The sequence below is a fragment of the Venturia canescens genome, chromosome 8, assembly GCF_019457755.1.
Source record: "Venturia canescens isolate UGA chromosome 8, ASM1945775v1, whole genome shotgun sequence".
Lineage (NCBI taxonomy): Eukaryota > Metazoa > Arthropoda > Insecta > Hymenoptera > Ichneumonidae > Venturia > Venturia canescens.
In genome coordinates this window covers 2,492,814-2,509,734 of record NC_057428.1, presented here as the reverse complement: position 1 = coordinate 2,509,734, position 16,921 = coordinate 2,492,814, and the positions used below count along the sequence as shown (strand labels likewise).

The window sequence follows — 16,921 nt, the reverse complement described above, 5'->3', positions numbered from 1 at the left end:
AAAACGACTTTGCTTAAATATATTTGGACTATAGTTTTTTACTTCGCTCTTGGAAAATTCCACTTTGATAAAATTTCAGTGTTTCCGTCCTCTGTCTAAATAAAAGTTGACCTCGACACATCCCACAGAACGTTTCTGTCCACCGCAGGGAAAAACCTTGATTTCAATATCATTAAATGTTTTTTCCTTGCGCTGAAAATGGAATTAAAGATAGCAATGATCTCGGAAAAAAGGGTTCCATTCCTTCGCTGATTAAAAAACCCAGTTGTGATATCTTAAATGAATTATTTTCCTTCGCTCGTTGAAAAAATTGTCTGATACTATCAGAATAACGGTTATTCATTGCTAAAAGAAACACGCGGGCTTCAACATATTCAGATAATAGTTACTGAAAAATAATTTGACTGCGATGTCTTTGAAAAGTTTATGTTTCCGTGCTGAGAATGAAAACTGGCTTCCGTTAACTTGGAAAAACTTTCATTTTCTCCGCTGAAAAAAAATCAAGTTCCAGTATCTGTCATTATTCTCTTCCATACTACACTCTTTGAAAAATTTGATTAATGAAATTGGAACATCAGTTACCCTTTGCTCAAAAACGACTTTGCATAAATATATTTGGACTATAGTGTTTTACTTCGCTCGAGGAAAATTCCACATTCATATAATTTCAGTGTTTCCGTCCTCTGTCTAAATAAAAGTTGACCTCGACACATCCCACAGAACGTTTCTGTCCACCGCAGGGAAAAACCTTGATTTCAATATCATTAAATGTTTTTTCCTTCCGCTGAAAATGGAATTAAAGATAGCAATGATCTCAGAAAAAAGGATTCCATTCCTTCGCTGATTAAAAAACCCAGTTGTGATATCTTAAATGAATTATTTTCCTTCGCTCATTGAAAAAATTGACTGATACTATCAGAACAACTGTTATTCCTTGCTAAAGAAAACACGCGGGCTTCAACATATTCAGATAATAGTTACTGAAAAAGAATTTGACTGCGATATCATTGAAAAGTTTATGTTTCCGTGCTGAGAATGAAAACTGGCTTCCGTTAACTTGGAAAAACTTTCATTTTCTCCGCTGAAAAAAAATCAAATTCCAGTATCTGTCATTATTCTCTTCTCTACGTTCTTTGAAAAATTCGACTAATGAAACTTGAACAACAGTTATTAAAAAGCATTGCTCTGCTGATTAAGAAACCCTGTCGTGATATCTTTGATGAATTTTCTCTCTTGCTGGGAATATTTTTCTTCTCTCTGCTGGGAAGAAACTTCGTTTCAATATCTGTAATTAATTTTTTTTGCTCCTTGAAAAATTTAATTGATCTAATCGGAACAATATTTATCTTCTGCTGAATAACAGTCTGCCTTCAATATGTTCGTACATTAGTTACAAAGCATAAGTATGCACGTCGTATTCATACGTGATCTAATTTAGAATTCGAAAGGGCTTGTTTGAAATCACTTCAAAAAAATGAAATATAATCAATCCTTCAATCTTATTACATAGGTCATTCCTGTATTGAAATCATCTGTTCAATAATTGAAACAAACTTCAGTTCGATTTCTCTTGATTTCCCAGTTATCTACGCTGTAGTCGGAAAACTATTTGTCAAGGGACGGCAAAATTACTAAATGGGCTTATAGAAGATGGATATCCCCATTCGCAATACTGTGTTCCAGACGATATGGTTGAGCATATATGTCGCTTTAAAACTGTCTTATCGGATGCTCTTTCTCGGCATTGGTACAAATTAAAAGATTTGTACGATGCGTATGCAGTTCTGTAAGTATTTTCGCGTAGTTTCATAGTTTTTCGTATGTGCTTTTATGTATTCTCTAAAATAGTTAGCTTTTTACCATATTGATTCATCGATAAATCTCAAAAACCGTATCTTTACGGCAACGAGTAAGACGTACTATTTCTTCTTAGCTTGTTGATCGGAGTTCTCACTTTTATTGTTATGATTGCTATTCCCATATCAAGTCATCCAGAAGCAGCCAGCCATGTTTCATTCCGATCCATCAGGAGCTTTATGAAAGTATGCAGAAAGAAGCATTATCCCCCGAGTCCCCATACGGTCCGTGAATTCGTGGATCGACTCGTTGATCCAGTGTTTGCTCGCAATCTAGAGTACGATAATGGTCGACTTTCTGTGCGTTTGATCATTGACAACAGCGGTGCACAGCATGCCCTATTTTTCGATAAAAATTTCGTGCGGCAAGAAATGGCTGAGGTATCAAGGCTTCTTATTGATGGAACGTTTTGTTCGCGACCCCGGATTGATGGAGTATATCAATTGCTCACTATTATGGGGATAAAATTGAATCACGTAAGAATTGATTTGCATTTAAAGCATGCTAAAGTATAAAACTAACAAATTCGATACCGTACAACAAAATAACAGGGTATGAGGTATGTTTCATTATATTAAACGTGATTGCAAATTGTGTTATAAAAAAAAATTCATGATTTGATAGCGAATCCGATTCTAATTATGTTTACTCTCACGGCCTCTAGGGCTTCCCCTTCATATGGGTCATCATGACATCAAAGACGCAAAATGCTTATGAAGCATGTTTGCAATATGTAAAAACACATATTCTGCATGCGCATAACATTCTTCTTGTGATGAGCGACTTTGAACGCGCATTGCGGAATGCTGTTTTGAAAGCATTTCCAACCGCTCTAAGTACGGGTTGTAATACCCATCACGATCGTGTAAGTATTTTGAGATTAGATGATATGATTTTTCAAGAAAGAGAATGAATAATAATATAAAACTGATTTATCATCAACGTAAAACCATACTATTGAAGTTGACGTTTCATCAAAACAATAAGTATCCAAGTATATGTCAATTAAAATAATCATGTACTGGATTTTAGGCGATATATAAGAAAGCCAGGGCCCTCCATCTTCAAAATTTATTTCGGACCAACGCAGAAGCCAAAAGTTTTTTCAAAAAACTTTTGGCTCTGGCGTATTTGCCTGCTGATCATATTGCCAACCAATTCGAAACTATCAAGAATAGTTTAACACCGACAGTCCGAAGACAGCTGAACCCACTATGCGACTATTACGCCCGGTATTGGCTAGGAATTGTCAAGCCAGAGGGCTTTAGCGTCTATGGGCTTAGCTGTCGGACGAACAATATCGTGGAGTCTTATCACAGCAGACTTAAGCACAGGATAGAAGCTCGCCCTGGTCCTTGGGACTTTGTTTGTAGGTTTTGTTTGCAGTCGAACGTAACTACACGCAATTCTTATTTTCAATAAAGGGATGAAATGGAATTAATATTGACAATTTTGTCCAACAGGCAAGCTACTCAAACTACAAGCCAACGTTCGATCGGACATCGAACACTTAAAAAACAATGTACCGATCGGCAGGCACGCACGTTATTCGACAGTCTTCAAGCAAAAGAAATTGATAAAAGGTTAGATTAAATAAAGATCATTTTGATTCCGAATCAGCAATAACTGAATGCCTTAGAGATAGTCATATTTGTTTACCGTAATTTCAGTTTGTAATTTGCGAATATATTTTTACGTTATTTGATAGTATATATATCTATAATAATATTTCGAATATAGATGGGTCATTCCATACCAAACCGACCAAACCGTGACCCCGACCATTTTTGAATTTTCTGAAAATTTTCTATTTTGTACTTACTGAAAGAAGTCATTCCTAATTATTTTAGATATTTTCCTCAACTTATCTGATCACAATAGATTTTTAAAAATTTCGTACAATTCTTTTGTAAACGCCCATAACTTCTTTAATAACAGAGATATCGAAATAAAATAGTAGGTCATTTTTTTCGTCTTGAGTTGTAGTTTTCTGAAAAAAGTACGAAAAAAAAAACAAAATAAATTTTCATACTTTTTTTCCAGTTTTTAACCAAAAATATTTTGATCAAAAATATCGGTTAGAACACATTTATATTGCTACGTACACTACCAGGGCACAGTTTCCCGACGACAAGCTAGAAAAGTTGAATGAAATTTTAACACAGAAAAAGTATTTTTTTTTTATTTTTAATTCATTAGAGTTTCATCACATTATTTTCTAAAATTTTTTTAACCTGAGTTTTAACCTGTGTGCTCTCGGCGTTGATCCAGATTTTTCGTGAACTATGGAATCTTATTAGAATATCTATAAAGTAAAAGAAGATTCATTTTTATATTAGAATTTTTCATTGATAAATATCTTGAAAACCTTATTGATAAAATCTTGGAAAAAATCTGATAAAATTCTAATTAATTAGAAAACGAAAAAAGATAAAACTTTTTTTTCTGTCAAAATTCCATAAACAGAACCCCATCGTTTTCGAGTTACGACATTGAATGTACTTGAGGCCCTCGGCCCGCTTCGCGGTGTCAGAGCTACATCGCGCCTTATCGCGGGAATGTAAATATGTACTACAGTCACATGCATGTGTCACACAGGTACAGGCACCTGTGGGTGACTCATACATACGTCTGGAGCTACGTTACGTTCATATTTAATTCTCGCAAAAAGTCTACGAGATCGGAAATCGAACCGAGGGCCTCCCGATGCTCTGGTTTAGAGGCAAGTACGCTAACCACTAGACCAGAGCGCAAGTATTATTTGATATATTACTTAAATATGTGAAGACGTGTAAAAACATCGGTGTCCAAAACAAAAAAAGGCACATCTTGTATAATAGCTAATCTATTAATATTCCATTTAGCGTGGCGTGAGCTGCACATGCTTGAAATTACGGTAAATGAATTCATCGAAAAGGCAGTGGCTTTAAAAGGCAATATCGAAATAATCATGGCTAATCACGAAGATATGCAAGAAAATGACGAGGCTCATGAACATGAGCTGCAGGAAACTCCATCGGTCAATCCATTAGGTAAAATTGTTTGTTTACATTAATTCAGGCTTATGAATCATGGTCGCAAAGTACAATCTCCCCGGAATCATTTTAGATCCAGATTTCGAGCGAGAAATATTCTCTGAGGAACCACCACGATGGCTCCTGGACAATTCCATAACTTTTCAAGAAAATGGTAAATAATACCGATTAGTCGAAGGAAATTTTGTATTCTGTTTAGGTAATAGACGAAAGGAAATACCACGAGTATCTTCCTTTCTTAAAAATGTCAAGTAGCTTCCTCCAACATTTCAATTATATAATGAACGTACTAACTTTTTAAAATAAGTAACATTTAAAAAATTTGCTTGGATCATAATCACAATTTAAAAAAATGCAATTTCGAATAAATTAAAAATATATATGAATTTTTTATCCGTAGAACAAGTTATGCCGATTGTGATCGATGACGACTCGGACGCTTCGTCACTTGTTTCTAATGGTAATTTGCATAACACTGTTTTTGGAACCATTTTTATTGTATTCGTTTATACTGGAATTGAAAACGTAATTGCTTTTGTACACTTATTCTTTGCAGCCAACAATGAAGATGTGGGAAATTTGCTTCTGGGTGATGAAGAACGGAGGACATTCCCACAACCCAACATAATTGGTAATTATTTTCGATTCATTGCAAGCACAAAGCAGTATCTCAAAATATTCTCATTTTTAAATTGAAAAAGAAATTATACATAGTAATTGAAAGCTTCAATTGATACATGCATATTTTAACACGCTGACGTATTGAACTGTGAGAAAAAGTAGGCGAACTTTCTCCACAACTGTCTATGTTCAATTAAATCGTGTTTATATTTTTAATGACCAACACTCAGAATAATTTGCATTGAATTTTTATCTAAGCGATCGCAAATATCAGATGCAAAGAAGAATCCTCATGATTTTTTGCTCCACAGAAAATCAGCCGATTTTAATCGACGACGACTCGGACGCTTCGTCACTTGTTTTTAATGGTAATTTGCATAAGACTGTTTTTGGAACCATTTTTATTGTATTCGATTATACTGCAATTGAAAACTTAATTGCTTTTGTACACTTATTCTTTGCAGCCAACAATGAAGATGTGGGAAATTTGAGTGAGGAAGAACGGAGGACATTCCCACAACCCAACATAATTGGTAATTATTTTCGATTCATTGCAAGCACAAAGCAGTATCTCAAAATATTCTCATTTTTAAATTGAAAAAGAAATTATACATAGTAATTGAAAGCTTCAATTGATACATGTATATTTTAACAAGCTGACGTATTAAACTGTGAGAAGAAAGTAGGCGAGCTTTCTCCACAACTGTCTATATTCAATTAAATAGTGTTTATATTTTTAATGACCAACACTCAGAATAATTTGCATTGAATTTTTATCTAAGCGATCGCAAATATCAGATGCAAAGAAGAATCCTCATGATTTTTTGCTCCACAGAAAATCAGCCGATTTTAATCGACGACGACTCGGACGCTTCGTCACTTGACAGGAATGGTAATTATTCATGAAATGATTTTCGGAATTATTATTATTTCATTGATTTATACTGCATCCAAATACTAAATTGTTCTTCTATGAGCTGCTTCTTCAGCCAGCAATGAAAACATAAGAAATTTCAATGAAGAAGTATCAAGGGCATCCCCACAGTCCAATAACCCTGGTTATTGTTGATCTGATGCAAGCATGTGTCTCAAATTTTCTGATGAATATATAAGACTTGCATATTTCACCATCTTGTTCTGTGTTTCATAATAGCAAATCCGCTTCCAAGGCAAAGGAGAGAGGAAATTACTCCAGACCCTCCAACCTCTTCGACAACACAGGCGTTGAAGAAGCAAAAACGCAACAAGCGTCGAAAAGGTTAGACAATGCATTCAGTAAAAAGCATGGCTTAGGAAGTATATCAATGATTGTTCGAAATTACAGATATGAGAAGAAGAGCGATTGTACGAAGACAAGATGGTTCAAATTCGGGAAATATCGAACTTGAGCAGCAGTTAAGTACAGCAGGGAACCGGCTCCAAAATATGCAGAACAATGGTAATGCATCACATTGTTCATTCATTAGACCGACTATTCGTTCATTTTCGATTGTGTTTTTATGGAACAAAATCATAAGCGTTGCTAAAAATTCGTGTGCGACACTCTATTAATTCTCGGCACCGCATGAAACAATTTTGATTACAAAATCAGCATCAATAGGAAAATATTCAATATTAACAATAGCATGTTGGCTTTTATTTGGACCTATTTCAAAATAGTTTTATTATAGGATAAAGAGGATCTTGGTTTCACATATGCATAATTTTGCAAATTCACTTTCCTTTGAAATGAGGTTTTCACAAACTTATTTAAACTACTTTTATTCACGACTCACTACATTACTGAGTCTTATACGAGTCCTTATGTTAATCGGAACACTGCAATATAAAATATCGATATGGAAAAAGATGTCATAACTCTATTTTGATTGCACGAAATTTAACCCTCGAGTACTTTGTAGATGCTCTTTTTGATGAACTAATTTTCTGGCTCAAACGTTGCAAGATCACTATCGACCCCAAATAAGGATTCACTGAATAAGAATTCGGACCGCTAAAAATTCACAGCATTTCGAATTCGTCGCTCTTAAAACTTAGCCCGAGAAAAACCGACAAAGCGGAAGGTTTGGGGAACAATAAATTAGTCAAAGTAGAAAAATAAAAAGATACAAACATTAGGAGCGACGAAAGAATTATAAGGGATGACATTGAACATAGCGATGAGTATGTGTTATACATTGAATTGTATTTGAAAGTGGAAAAGAACAATTGAACATGGAAAAGCAAGGTGAAGAGGTGGGAATTATTTGCTAAATGGTATTCAGCTAACCGAAGGATTCAAAGTTCCGGCCGCAATCGAGAAAACGGGGGAATGGGGGGTCGAATTGATGTTTTCCGGAAGAGAAATTGAGTATGGATTACAACCGATCTTCCAGAGGAAAGAGAGACCGATGAAACAAAACAGCTGAAGATTTGGGGTATAATTAATTAGACATAAGTATTATAAAGGTTGATATTGAACATGGCGATGAATGTGAGGGGAATCACTTTGAATGAGGTTTGAAAATGAAAAAGAAAAATTGTACAGGGAAGAACTAGGTGAAAAGATGGGAATTACTTAGTGAGATGGTATTCAGCCAACCCAAGGATTGAAAGTTCTGGCCGCGATCGAGAAAAAGGGGGGGGGGGGGGGTGCGGGGTCGAATTGATGTTTTCCGTAAGAGAAATTGGGTATGGATTACAAGCGATCTTCGAGAATAAAGAGAGACCGTCGAAACAAGACAGCAGAAGATTTGGGGTACACTTAATTAATCATAGTAGTAAAATAAAAAGATAAAAACATTAGGAGCGACGAAAGAATTATAAGGGCTGATTTTGAACATGGCGATGAATGTGAGGAGAAACACTTTGAATGAGGTTTGAAAATGGAAAAGAAAAATTGTACATGGAAGAACACGCTGAAAAGATGGGAATTATTTGCTGAGATGGTATTCAGGTAATCTAAGGATTGAAAGTTGCGGCCGCGATAGAGAAAACGGGGGGGTGGAGGGTCGAATTGATGTTTTCCGGAAGAAAAATTGGGTATCGATTACAAGCGATCTTCAAGAAGAAAGAGAGACCAACGAAACAAGACAGCAGAAGATTTGGGGTACACTTAATTAGTCATAGTATTTAAATAAAAAGATAAAAACATTAGGAGCGCTGAAAGAATTATAAGGGCTGATTTTGAACATGGCGATGAATGTGAGGGGAAACATTTTGAATGAGGTTTGAAAATGGAAAAGAAAAATTGTACATGGAAGAACGCGCTGAAAAGATGGGAATTATTTGCTGAGATGGTATTCAGCTAATCCAAGGATTGAAAGTTGCGGCCGCGATAGAGAAAACGGGGGGGTGGAGGGTCGAATTGATGTTTTCCGGAAGAAAAATTGGGTATCGATTACAAGCGATCTTCAAGAAAAAAGAGAGACCGACGAAACAAGACAGCAGAAGATTTGAGGTATAATTAATTAGTCATAGTAGTAAAATATAAAGATAAAAACATTAGGAGCGACGAAAGAATTATAATGGCAGATTTTGAACATGGCGATGAATGTAAGGGGAAAAACTTTGAATTAGGTTTGAAAATGAAAAAGAAAAATTGTACATGGAAGAACGCGGGAAAAGATGAAAATTATTTGCTGAGATGGTATTCACCCAACCCAAGGATTGAAAGTTCTGGCCGCGATCGAGAAAACGGGGAGGTGGGGGTCGAATTCATGTTTTCAGAAAGAGTAATTGAGTATGGATTACAAACAATCTTCGAGAGGAAAAAGAGACCGACGAAACGAGACAGCAGAAAATTTGGGGTACAATTAATTAGTCATAGTAGTAAAATAAAAAGATAAAAACATTAGGAGCGAGGAAAAGGAAAATTGTTCATGGAAGAACTAGGTGAAAAGATGGGAATTATTTACTGACAAGGAAAGTCTTTCCGCTGTCCCCCTCCGATTTTAATGAAACTTGAATATGTTATTCTACATCAAAATCTAAGAGACACGTATTTTTTTTTATCGGCGGAAAAATGTTTCTAGGGGGTGAAATCATCGCTTGAAGTTGAGACCTCCGAGGGGTACTTTTCAGGTTTCACCCATTTCCACTTGAGATAATCGAATGCACCCAAATAGATAATTACCTTAATGATAAACGATGAAAAATGCAACTGGTTTCACATGGGGGGGTTGCATAAGAAAAAAGTTATAGGGGTTGAAATTCACAAAATCGTTATAACAAAAAAACTATTGCACCTATCTCGATGAATTCAATTGCATTTTGAAGGGGGTAAAAAAATAGTAGATACGGGTTTTTGCGTTTTCCTCGCAAATCAAGTTAAGGGGGTGAACTACCCCTATGTATGTTTACGCTTAATCTCAATCAACCGGCAGTAATTCTTTTTTTTCTTGTTTCCTCTCCTCGTAATACGTTTTTTCTTCAAATTTACAACAACAATGTTGCGGATATAACATTCAATGAACGATTTTATCTAAATGCCAACTTATTTATAGGTGAATCTTCAGATGGAAAAGTATTTATATCTGATTTATCGATAATTCTGACCGATTTATATTTGGCAACACGATAAGCGCTTACACATATACTCATATTCGTTCCGGTTGATAAGACCAAGTTTTGGGATGACGTATAGAAAAACTACATAGTCGAGTAAAAAAAAGTGTACAATATGCTTATATCTTTTATTAATAATATGTCAACAGTCTAACAAAATAATCACCATAGCGATAAATAGAAGCGAACATATAATGGTGTGCTCTATTAACCGTTGTAAGTACTGCAGTAATGATAATCATCGAAAAAGTGTTTAAAACATAGCGACTTTTTGCACCAGGAACAGCGAACAATAGCAACATTTTCGCATCCTGGAACTTCACAATGTGAGTTGCAGGAATCTCCAAATGCAAAATCTACAGGATTCTCAAAATTCGCAGGTTTTTCTTCTATGTAACCACTTTTGTACCAAGAATATTTGAAAAGATCGATATAACGTGGTGACGACAGTTGGTTATGAATGAGTGATTGCAGCTTTATGATATTGTTTCTCAAATGCAAATTAATATCATAATTCATCAAAAGACAATTATCAGAAAAATGTCTAACAAAATTTTTCCATATTCGGAATCCAAAAACATCGAGGGGTTGGATTTTTCCGGTAGTTCCTTTAGGTATAATCATTACTTTCACATCTCTATTTGAAGGTTTCACATCAAGTACAGCTTGGGGACAGTGTCCAGTCCAAGAATCAATCAGTAATAATGATTTTGGGCCAACTTTCGGGAAAAATACATGCTCCAACCAAATTTTAAAATGATCTGAAAATAGAAAAACGGATTATTTTTTCAATCGAAAAAATGTTTACACAAAAACAGTGGATGTAATTTATACCTGAAGTAAGCTTCCCAGACTTGGATACTTCTATGTACACATTATCGGGTCTGAAAAGCGTTTTCTCCACTAATGGACCAATCTTGCCAGTTGGTTCTTTTAAAACTAAAAATAGAGGAGATAGCAGCTTGCCGTCAGCTGATATAGTCGGCTGAATAGTGTAACTGTGAGTCGTAGAAGAGACTGATTGTACAAGACATTGTACTTGCTTTTCTCCTTCGATCGCTTAAGTTCTTCCTGAATGCATTTCTAGTTGGAAGCCACTCTGATCTGCGTTAAATGTATTTGACAATTCGTACGTTCTAATATTTTGCTTTACGTCATCGACAAATTTTTGACTTTGTTGTTCCAAGACTTTTCCATCTTCAATTGTTTTGGATGTAATGAATTTATTAATTTTTCTCGATACGATACGATGAGCTGCTTTGAATGAGTTTATCCACGTACGAGATGCTTTGAAACGAAAATCAGTATGCCCTACTTCTTTTTGAGCATGCAAGGCCCATTTTTTTAAATCGGAATCGTGCACTATTAAACCAGCATCCACAGCAGCTTTGAAATTTTCCAAAGTGTATCCACAAATTCGTGCTAATTTTTCTTTGTATGTCCCCCCCTTGTTCAAATTGTGGGCCCACCGCCGCAACTGTCGTATAGATTGCACTTTCTTGAACTTTTGTTTAACACTTCCCAAACCTAAATTTCCTGTCTTCCCGCTGCGCCAATACTCAACGGCCCTTAATTTGTACTCGTAAGATAAGTCTTCGTCATCACGAGTGCATGTATCAGGCGGAAGTTCTGGTTCATGCAGGGCGTCTGCCCATTCTTGATCTTCAACAATTTCCATTTCCCGATCCTTAAATGGTTCTTCAAAATGCAAAGAATTTTCTTCTACCATGTCGAAACCACTGTATTCGTTCATTGCAGTCAACAAAATATTTTTAATGTTATCCGGTAAACGCATAACTTCAAAAGTTGCGAGAAGCATTCTAATAACGTTCAAAGGATTTATCTTCATTTTGATTAATACTTGCAACTTTGTTTTAAATAGTCTCGGATTGTAAGGCACTTCTTTTGTGTAAAATAAAAATAACCGACTGTGGTGAATACATTCCCCGATCGCAGTTTTATCACTGCTTCTGCGTCGTATTTCAAATCTAATTTTGGGAGCGAGTCACAGACCGGACAGAGGTGACTCCGAAATAACACCGTCAAGTAGAGGGGGGAGATATGATAACTATGAAAATACGTCAGTATTTACGAAATTTTTGTGAAAAGTATAAGAAATACATATTTTTAAATTTATCTTGTGGTTTATTCATTATTAACTAATAAAAAAAATTGTTATTCGTAAAAGTTATCCAATCTATAATTTTTCGCGGAAAAAATAAATAAGTGAATTCTTTTAAACTATGGATGTAATTCGTATGAATACCGTAAAAAGTTACAAAAAATAAAGAATTCATAAAATGGTAGAATTTTCAACGGAAAAATTCGATTTTTTCCAATTTTCCTTACTCAAGTAGATCAAATCCATTGTTTAAATAAATTTTGAATAGAATCTTTTAAGTATAACTAGAAGAGTCTCAAAATGCCTTCAAATAAAAAACAAACCATTAAGATTGGACGCATACTTTGGGTTCTATCACTTTCACCAGTTAGGAAAATGTAATTGCAGGAAAAATCCATCCATCTGTTGATATGTGGATGTTGTAAATTTGAAGAAAAAACGTATTACGAGGAGAGGAAACAAGAAAAAAAAGAATTACTGCCGTTTGATTGAGATTAAGCGTAAACATACATAGGGGTAGTTCACCCCCTTAACTTGATTTGCAAGGAAAACGCAAAAACCCGTATCTACTATTTTTTTACCCTCTTCAAAATGCAATTGAATTCATCGAGATAGGTGCAATAGTTTTTTTGTTATAACGATTTTGTGAATTTCAACCCCTATAACTTTTTTCTTATGCAACCCTCCGATGTGAAACCAGTTGCATTTTTCATCGTTTATCATTAAGGTAATTATCCATTTGGGTGCATTCGATTATCTCAAGTGGAAATAGGTGAAACCTGAAAAGTACCCCTCGGAGATCTCAACTTCAAGGGATGATTTCACCCCCTAGAAACGTTTTTCCGCCGATAAAAAAAAATACGTGTCTCTTAGATTTTGATGTAGAATAACATATTCAAGTTTCATTAAAATCGGAGGGGGACAGCGGAAAGACTTTCCTTGTGAGATGGTATTTAGCTAACCCAAGGATTGAAAGTTCCGCCCGCGATCGAGAAAAAGGGGGGGTGCGGCGTCGAATTGATGTTTTCCGGAAGAGAAATTGAATATGGATTACAAGCGATCTTCAAGAAGAAAGAGAGACCGACGAAACAAGACAGCAGAAGATTTGGGGTACACTTAATTCGTCATAGTAGTTAAATAAAAAGATGAAAACTTTAGGAGCGCCGACAGAATTATAAGGGCTGATTTTGAACACGGCGATGAATGTGAGGGAAAACACTTTGAATGGGATTTGAGAACAAAAAATAAAATTTATACATGGTAGAACGGGGTGAAAAGATGGGAATTATTTACTTAGATGGTATTCATCTAACCCAAGGATTGAAAGTTCCGGCCGCGATAGAGAAAACGGGGGGGGGGGGGGGGGAGTCGAATTGATGTTTTCAGGAACAGAAATTGGGTATGGATTACAAACGATCTTCGAGAGGAAAGAGAGACCGACGAAACGAAACAGCTGACGATTTGGGGTACACTTAATTAATCATAGTATTTAAATAAAGATAAAAACATTAGGAGCGACGAAAGAATTATTAGGGCTGATTTTGAACATGGCGATGAATGTGAGGAGAAACACTTTGAATGAGGTTTGAAAATGGAAAAGAAAAATTGTACATGGAAGAACGCGCTGAAAAGATGGGAATTATTTGCTGAGATGGTATTCAGGTAATCCAAGGATTGAAAGTTGCGGCCGCGATAGAGAAAACGCGGGGGTGGAGGGTCGAATTGATGTTTTCCGGAAGAAAAATTGGGTATCGATTACAAGCGATCTTCAAGAAGAAAGAGAGACCGACGAAACAAGACAGCAGAAGATTTGGGGTACACTTAATTAATCATAGTAGTAAAATAAAAAGATAAAAACATTAGGAGCGACGAAAGAATTATTAGGGCTGATTTTGAACATGGCGATGAATGTAACGGGAAACATTTTGCATTCGGTTTGCATTGAGATTAGCTATTATTGGAAAAGTGAGCAAAAAAAAACATCCATTCACTGGCCCATGTGCTATTCGTGAAGAATAGAAGAAAGTCTGAGATACCTTTGGGACTATAGTTAACGAATGAAGAAATCTAAGGAGAACTCAGTAAATTTTTTAAGTCATGTGCCAAGGAAAACGGTATCTTTTCTTATTGGTCCCTCGTAACAACTCTATTTAAATTTTACGTTCTTCAATTCGCGTCTTATATTTTAAACATGAAATTTTTCAATGCGAAAAAGTCATGCTGCGAAACAAACTGCATGAATTTGTTTTGACAATGGAATCCCAGGAAAATTAAGCCTTTCTTTTCAAAATTGTTCATCAAAAATTGAGCATGATAGCTTCCCAGCAGTTGGGCATTAATTAGCAGCAGTCCAAAACGTTTATTGACATGAAATAACTCGTACCCAATAATATTGACGTTGCAAGAAAGGTTTATACGGATCATTTAAAAAATTAGTTGGCAGAAAACTGTATGAATTAGAACTCCCAAAACGTTTTCCTCTAAGGCTCCAGGATTTTATATAGAACGTGAATAATTTTTGCAATTTTGGGTTCAGATGATTTGAATGATCAATTTCATCTCATTCCTGCTAAAAAATTATGAAGTTGTTTCGAACCGACGTTCGATTAGAGTATTTGTAACTGTTCTTATTTAATGTAGCCCTCAGTTTTTCTAGTTGTTTTACGCGGTGAAAAAAAATATCCTGCTTATACTTCATAATATTTATACCCGAATCAACATCACGTTCAAGGCGTGAAATAATTAAATTCATTCTACATACGAATAAATTTGATGCGCTGGACAAAAAATATGTTTTCACACTTTCATTAAAAACAGAATCTTGTATTCACATCAATGCTTGCACTCATATTTTCATCTAAACAATTCCTTATTGAATAATGATCGATTGTCATGAACCTTGGCGCCAGACACACGATCCGTAGGGCCGCTTCTCTTCGGAGTCAACGTGGCGTGCGGTGAAGTTGGTGTTTGAGACATGTATTAGTTATTCTTCGGGCCGCTTCTCTTCGGAGTCAATGTGGCCTATGGTTTGGCTAATACTTGTTTTACGCGCTTATAAGAAATACGGTGTTCATGCGGTTTTGAGTCCCAGTTGACAGTTGCATTGTAATTAATAACAAGTAACGGAAGAAAGAGTAAATAACTTTCATATTAAAAAAAGATTCAAGTGCCGGCTGTACCTAGGCGCCAGACACACGATCCGTAGGGCCGCTTCTCTTCGGAGTCAACGTGGCCCGCGGTGAAGTTGGTGTTTGAGACATGTATTAGTTATTCTTCGGGCCGCTTCTCCTCGGAGTCAACGTGGCCTTATGGTTTAGCTAATACTTGTTTTATGCGCTTATAAGAAATACGGTGTTCATGCGGTTTCGAGTCCAAGTTGATAGGTGCGTTGTAATTGATAACAAGTAACGGGGGTAAAAAGTAAATAATTTTCATATTAAAAAAGATTCAAGTGCCGGCTATACCTTGGCGCCAGACACACGATCCGTAGGGCCGCTTCTCTTCGGAGTCAACGTGGCCCGCGGTGAAGTTGGTGTTTGAGACATGTATTAGTTATTCTTCGGGCCGCTTCTCCTCGGAGTCAACGTGGCCTTATGGTTTAGCTAATACTTGTTTTATGCGTTTATAAGAAATACGGTGTTCATGCGGTTTCGAGTCCAAGTTGACAGTTGCGTTGTAATTATTAACGAGTAACGGGGGTAAAAAGTATATAACTTTCATATTCAAAAAAGATTCAAGTTCCGGCTGTACCTAGGCGTCAGATACACGATCCGTATGACCTCTCTTTCTCCACGTTCATGTGACTTATAGTTTTCATAATGCTTGCTTTATGCACTTTTAGAAAATGCGATATTCATGTTATGCGGAGCTCATGTTTGTAATTGTTTTTCAATAATCAATAGATCTTTTACATTTAGATGTACATTGGGCCTATCTTGGCACATGAATTGACGGGCCCTCCATGAATCTGCCTTTTCAGCCCGTGTTTCTATCATCTAACATTAGATATTTTTATAGTTATATTTTTAGTTGGTTATTGTCTCGAACTTGTGTACTCCGTGTTACAATTTTTTTTTACAGTCTGCAAGGTGTGTCTATTGACATCGGCAACTCACATTTACTGGCCGTGTGGGCATTGCTGCTGCTGCTCTACGTGCGCAGACATACTGTGGAACGAGTATCGCGAACGGCGCTGCCCAATATGTCGGACAGTAGCGTCCGAAGCCCCTCGGAGGGTGTTTCAACCAGAGGATTTTTAAAAAATATAAAAAATAAATGCCTTTCCCAAGTTTTTCTTTCGTGTTTTTTTTGCATACCTATATGTCCTATCCTATATTTCCATGTATATTATATAAAACTCAAAAAAAAATCATCGAAATTCAGGACATTGTCTAAGAGTTACGTTCATTTTATCATTCGATTATTCTTTCGAAAACGAAAAGTTCTTATACATAAAAATAATCGATATTGAACATAATTAATTATTCAACAATTTTTACATTAACTGAAATTTGCAACAAAAACGAAATTATAGAAATTTAAATCGATAAAAAAAATGTATTCGTGTACGCGATATTCCAGAACATTCGGTTTGCGCGTATGCTGTAAAGTACATTTTCACCACACATGCGCCGAAAGTTCAACTTTCCGAAATCGGAAGGTTGAATTTTCGGTGCATGTGTGGTGAAAAATAGTATACACTCCACGGGAGTGAAATTAGACCACCTCAAACCGCGGG

The 16,921-nt window shown here is 35.9% G+C and overlaps 2 protein-coding genes across 4 annotated transcripts in view; one reads left to right on the top strand and one right to left on the bottom strand.

Annotated features, from left to right (window-relative positions):
• Window positions 1-16,474, top strand: part of LOC122414858 (uncharacterized) — a 40,019-nt gene extending 23,545 nt beyond the window's left edge. The window contains exons 2-16 of one of the 3 annotated variants that reach the window (XM_043426462.1): window positions 1,583-1,786; window positions 1,988-2,333; window positions 2,522-2,722; window positions 2,890-3,226; window positions 3,321-3,440; window positions 4,722-4,889; window positions 4,966-5,046; window positions 5,293-5,352; window positions 5,449-5,523; window positions 5,825-5,881; window positions 5,978-6,046; window positions 6,349-6,405; window positions 6,667-6,771; window positions 6,838-6,951; window positions 16,264-16,474. In XM_043426462.1, coding sequence (XP_043282397.1) covers window positions 1,689-1,786; window positions 1,988-2,333; window positions 2,522-2,722; window positions 2,890-3,226; window positions 3,321-3,440; window positions 4,722-4,889; window positions 4,966-5,046; window positions 5,293-5,352; window positions 5,449-5,523; window positions 5,825-5,881; window positions 5,978-6,046; window positions 6,349-6,405; window positions 6,667-6,771; window positions 6,838-6,951; window positions 16,264-16,442 — 2,067 coding nt within the window. In that variant the 5' untranslated portion in view covers window positions 1,583-1,688 and the 3' untranslated portion in view covers window positions 16,443-16,474. Of the gene's footprint in view, window positions 1-1,448; window positions 1,787-1,987; window positions 2,334-2,521; window positions 2,723-2,889; window positions 3,227-3,320; window positions 3,441-4,721; window positions 4,890-4,965; window positions 5,047-5,292; window positions 5,353-5,448; window positions 5,524-5,824; window positions 5,882-5,977; window positions 6,047-6,348; window positions 6,406-6,666; window positions 6,772-6,837; window positions 6,952-16,263 lie in introns of those variants that run through there. The other 2 variants (XM_043426461.1, XM_043426463.1) reach the window with 2 other exon arrangements.
• On the bottom strand, window positions 10,760-11,882 carry LOC122414860 (uncharacterized). The gene is made up of 2 exons (XM_043426464.1): window positions 10,893-11,882; window positions 10,760-10,819 (listed from the first exon to the last, which is right to left on the bottom strand). Exon 1 carries the CDS (start codon window positions 11,875-11,877, stop codon window positions 11,119-11,121), a length of 759 nt encoding a protein of 252 aa, XP_043282399.1. The 5' UTR covers window positions 11,878-11,882; the 3' UTR covers window positions 10,760-10,819; window positions 10,893-11,118.
• Window positions 16,475-16,921: the final 447 nt, after the last annotated feature.

Excerpts from the sequence above, each read along its gene's own strand:
- LOC122414860 (XM_043426464.1), bottom strand. The coding sequence starts at position 11,877 with ATGCTTCTCGCAACTTTTGAAGTTATGCGTTTACCGGATAACATTAAA.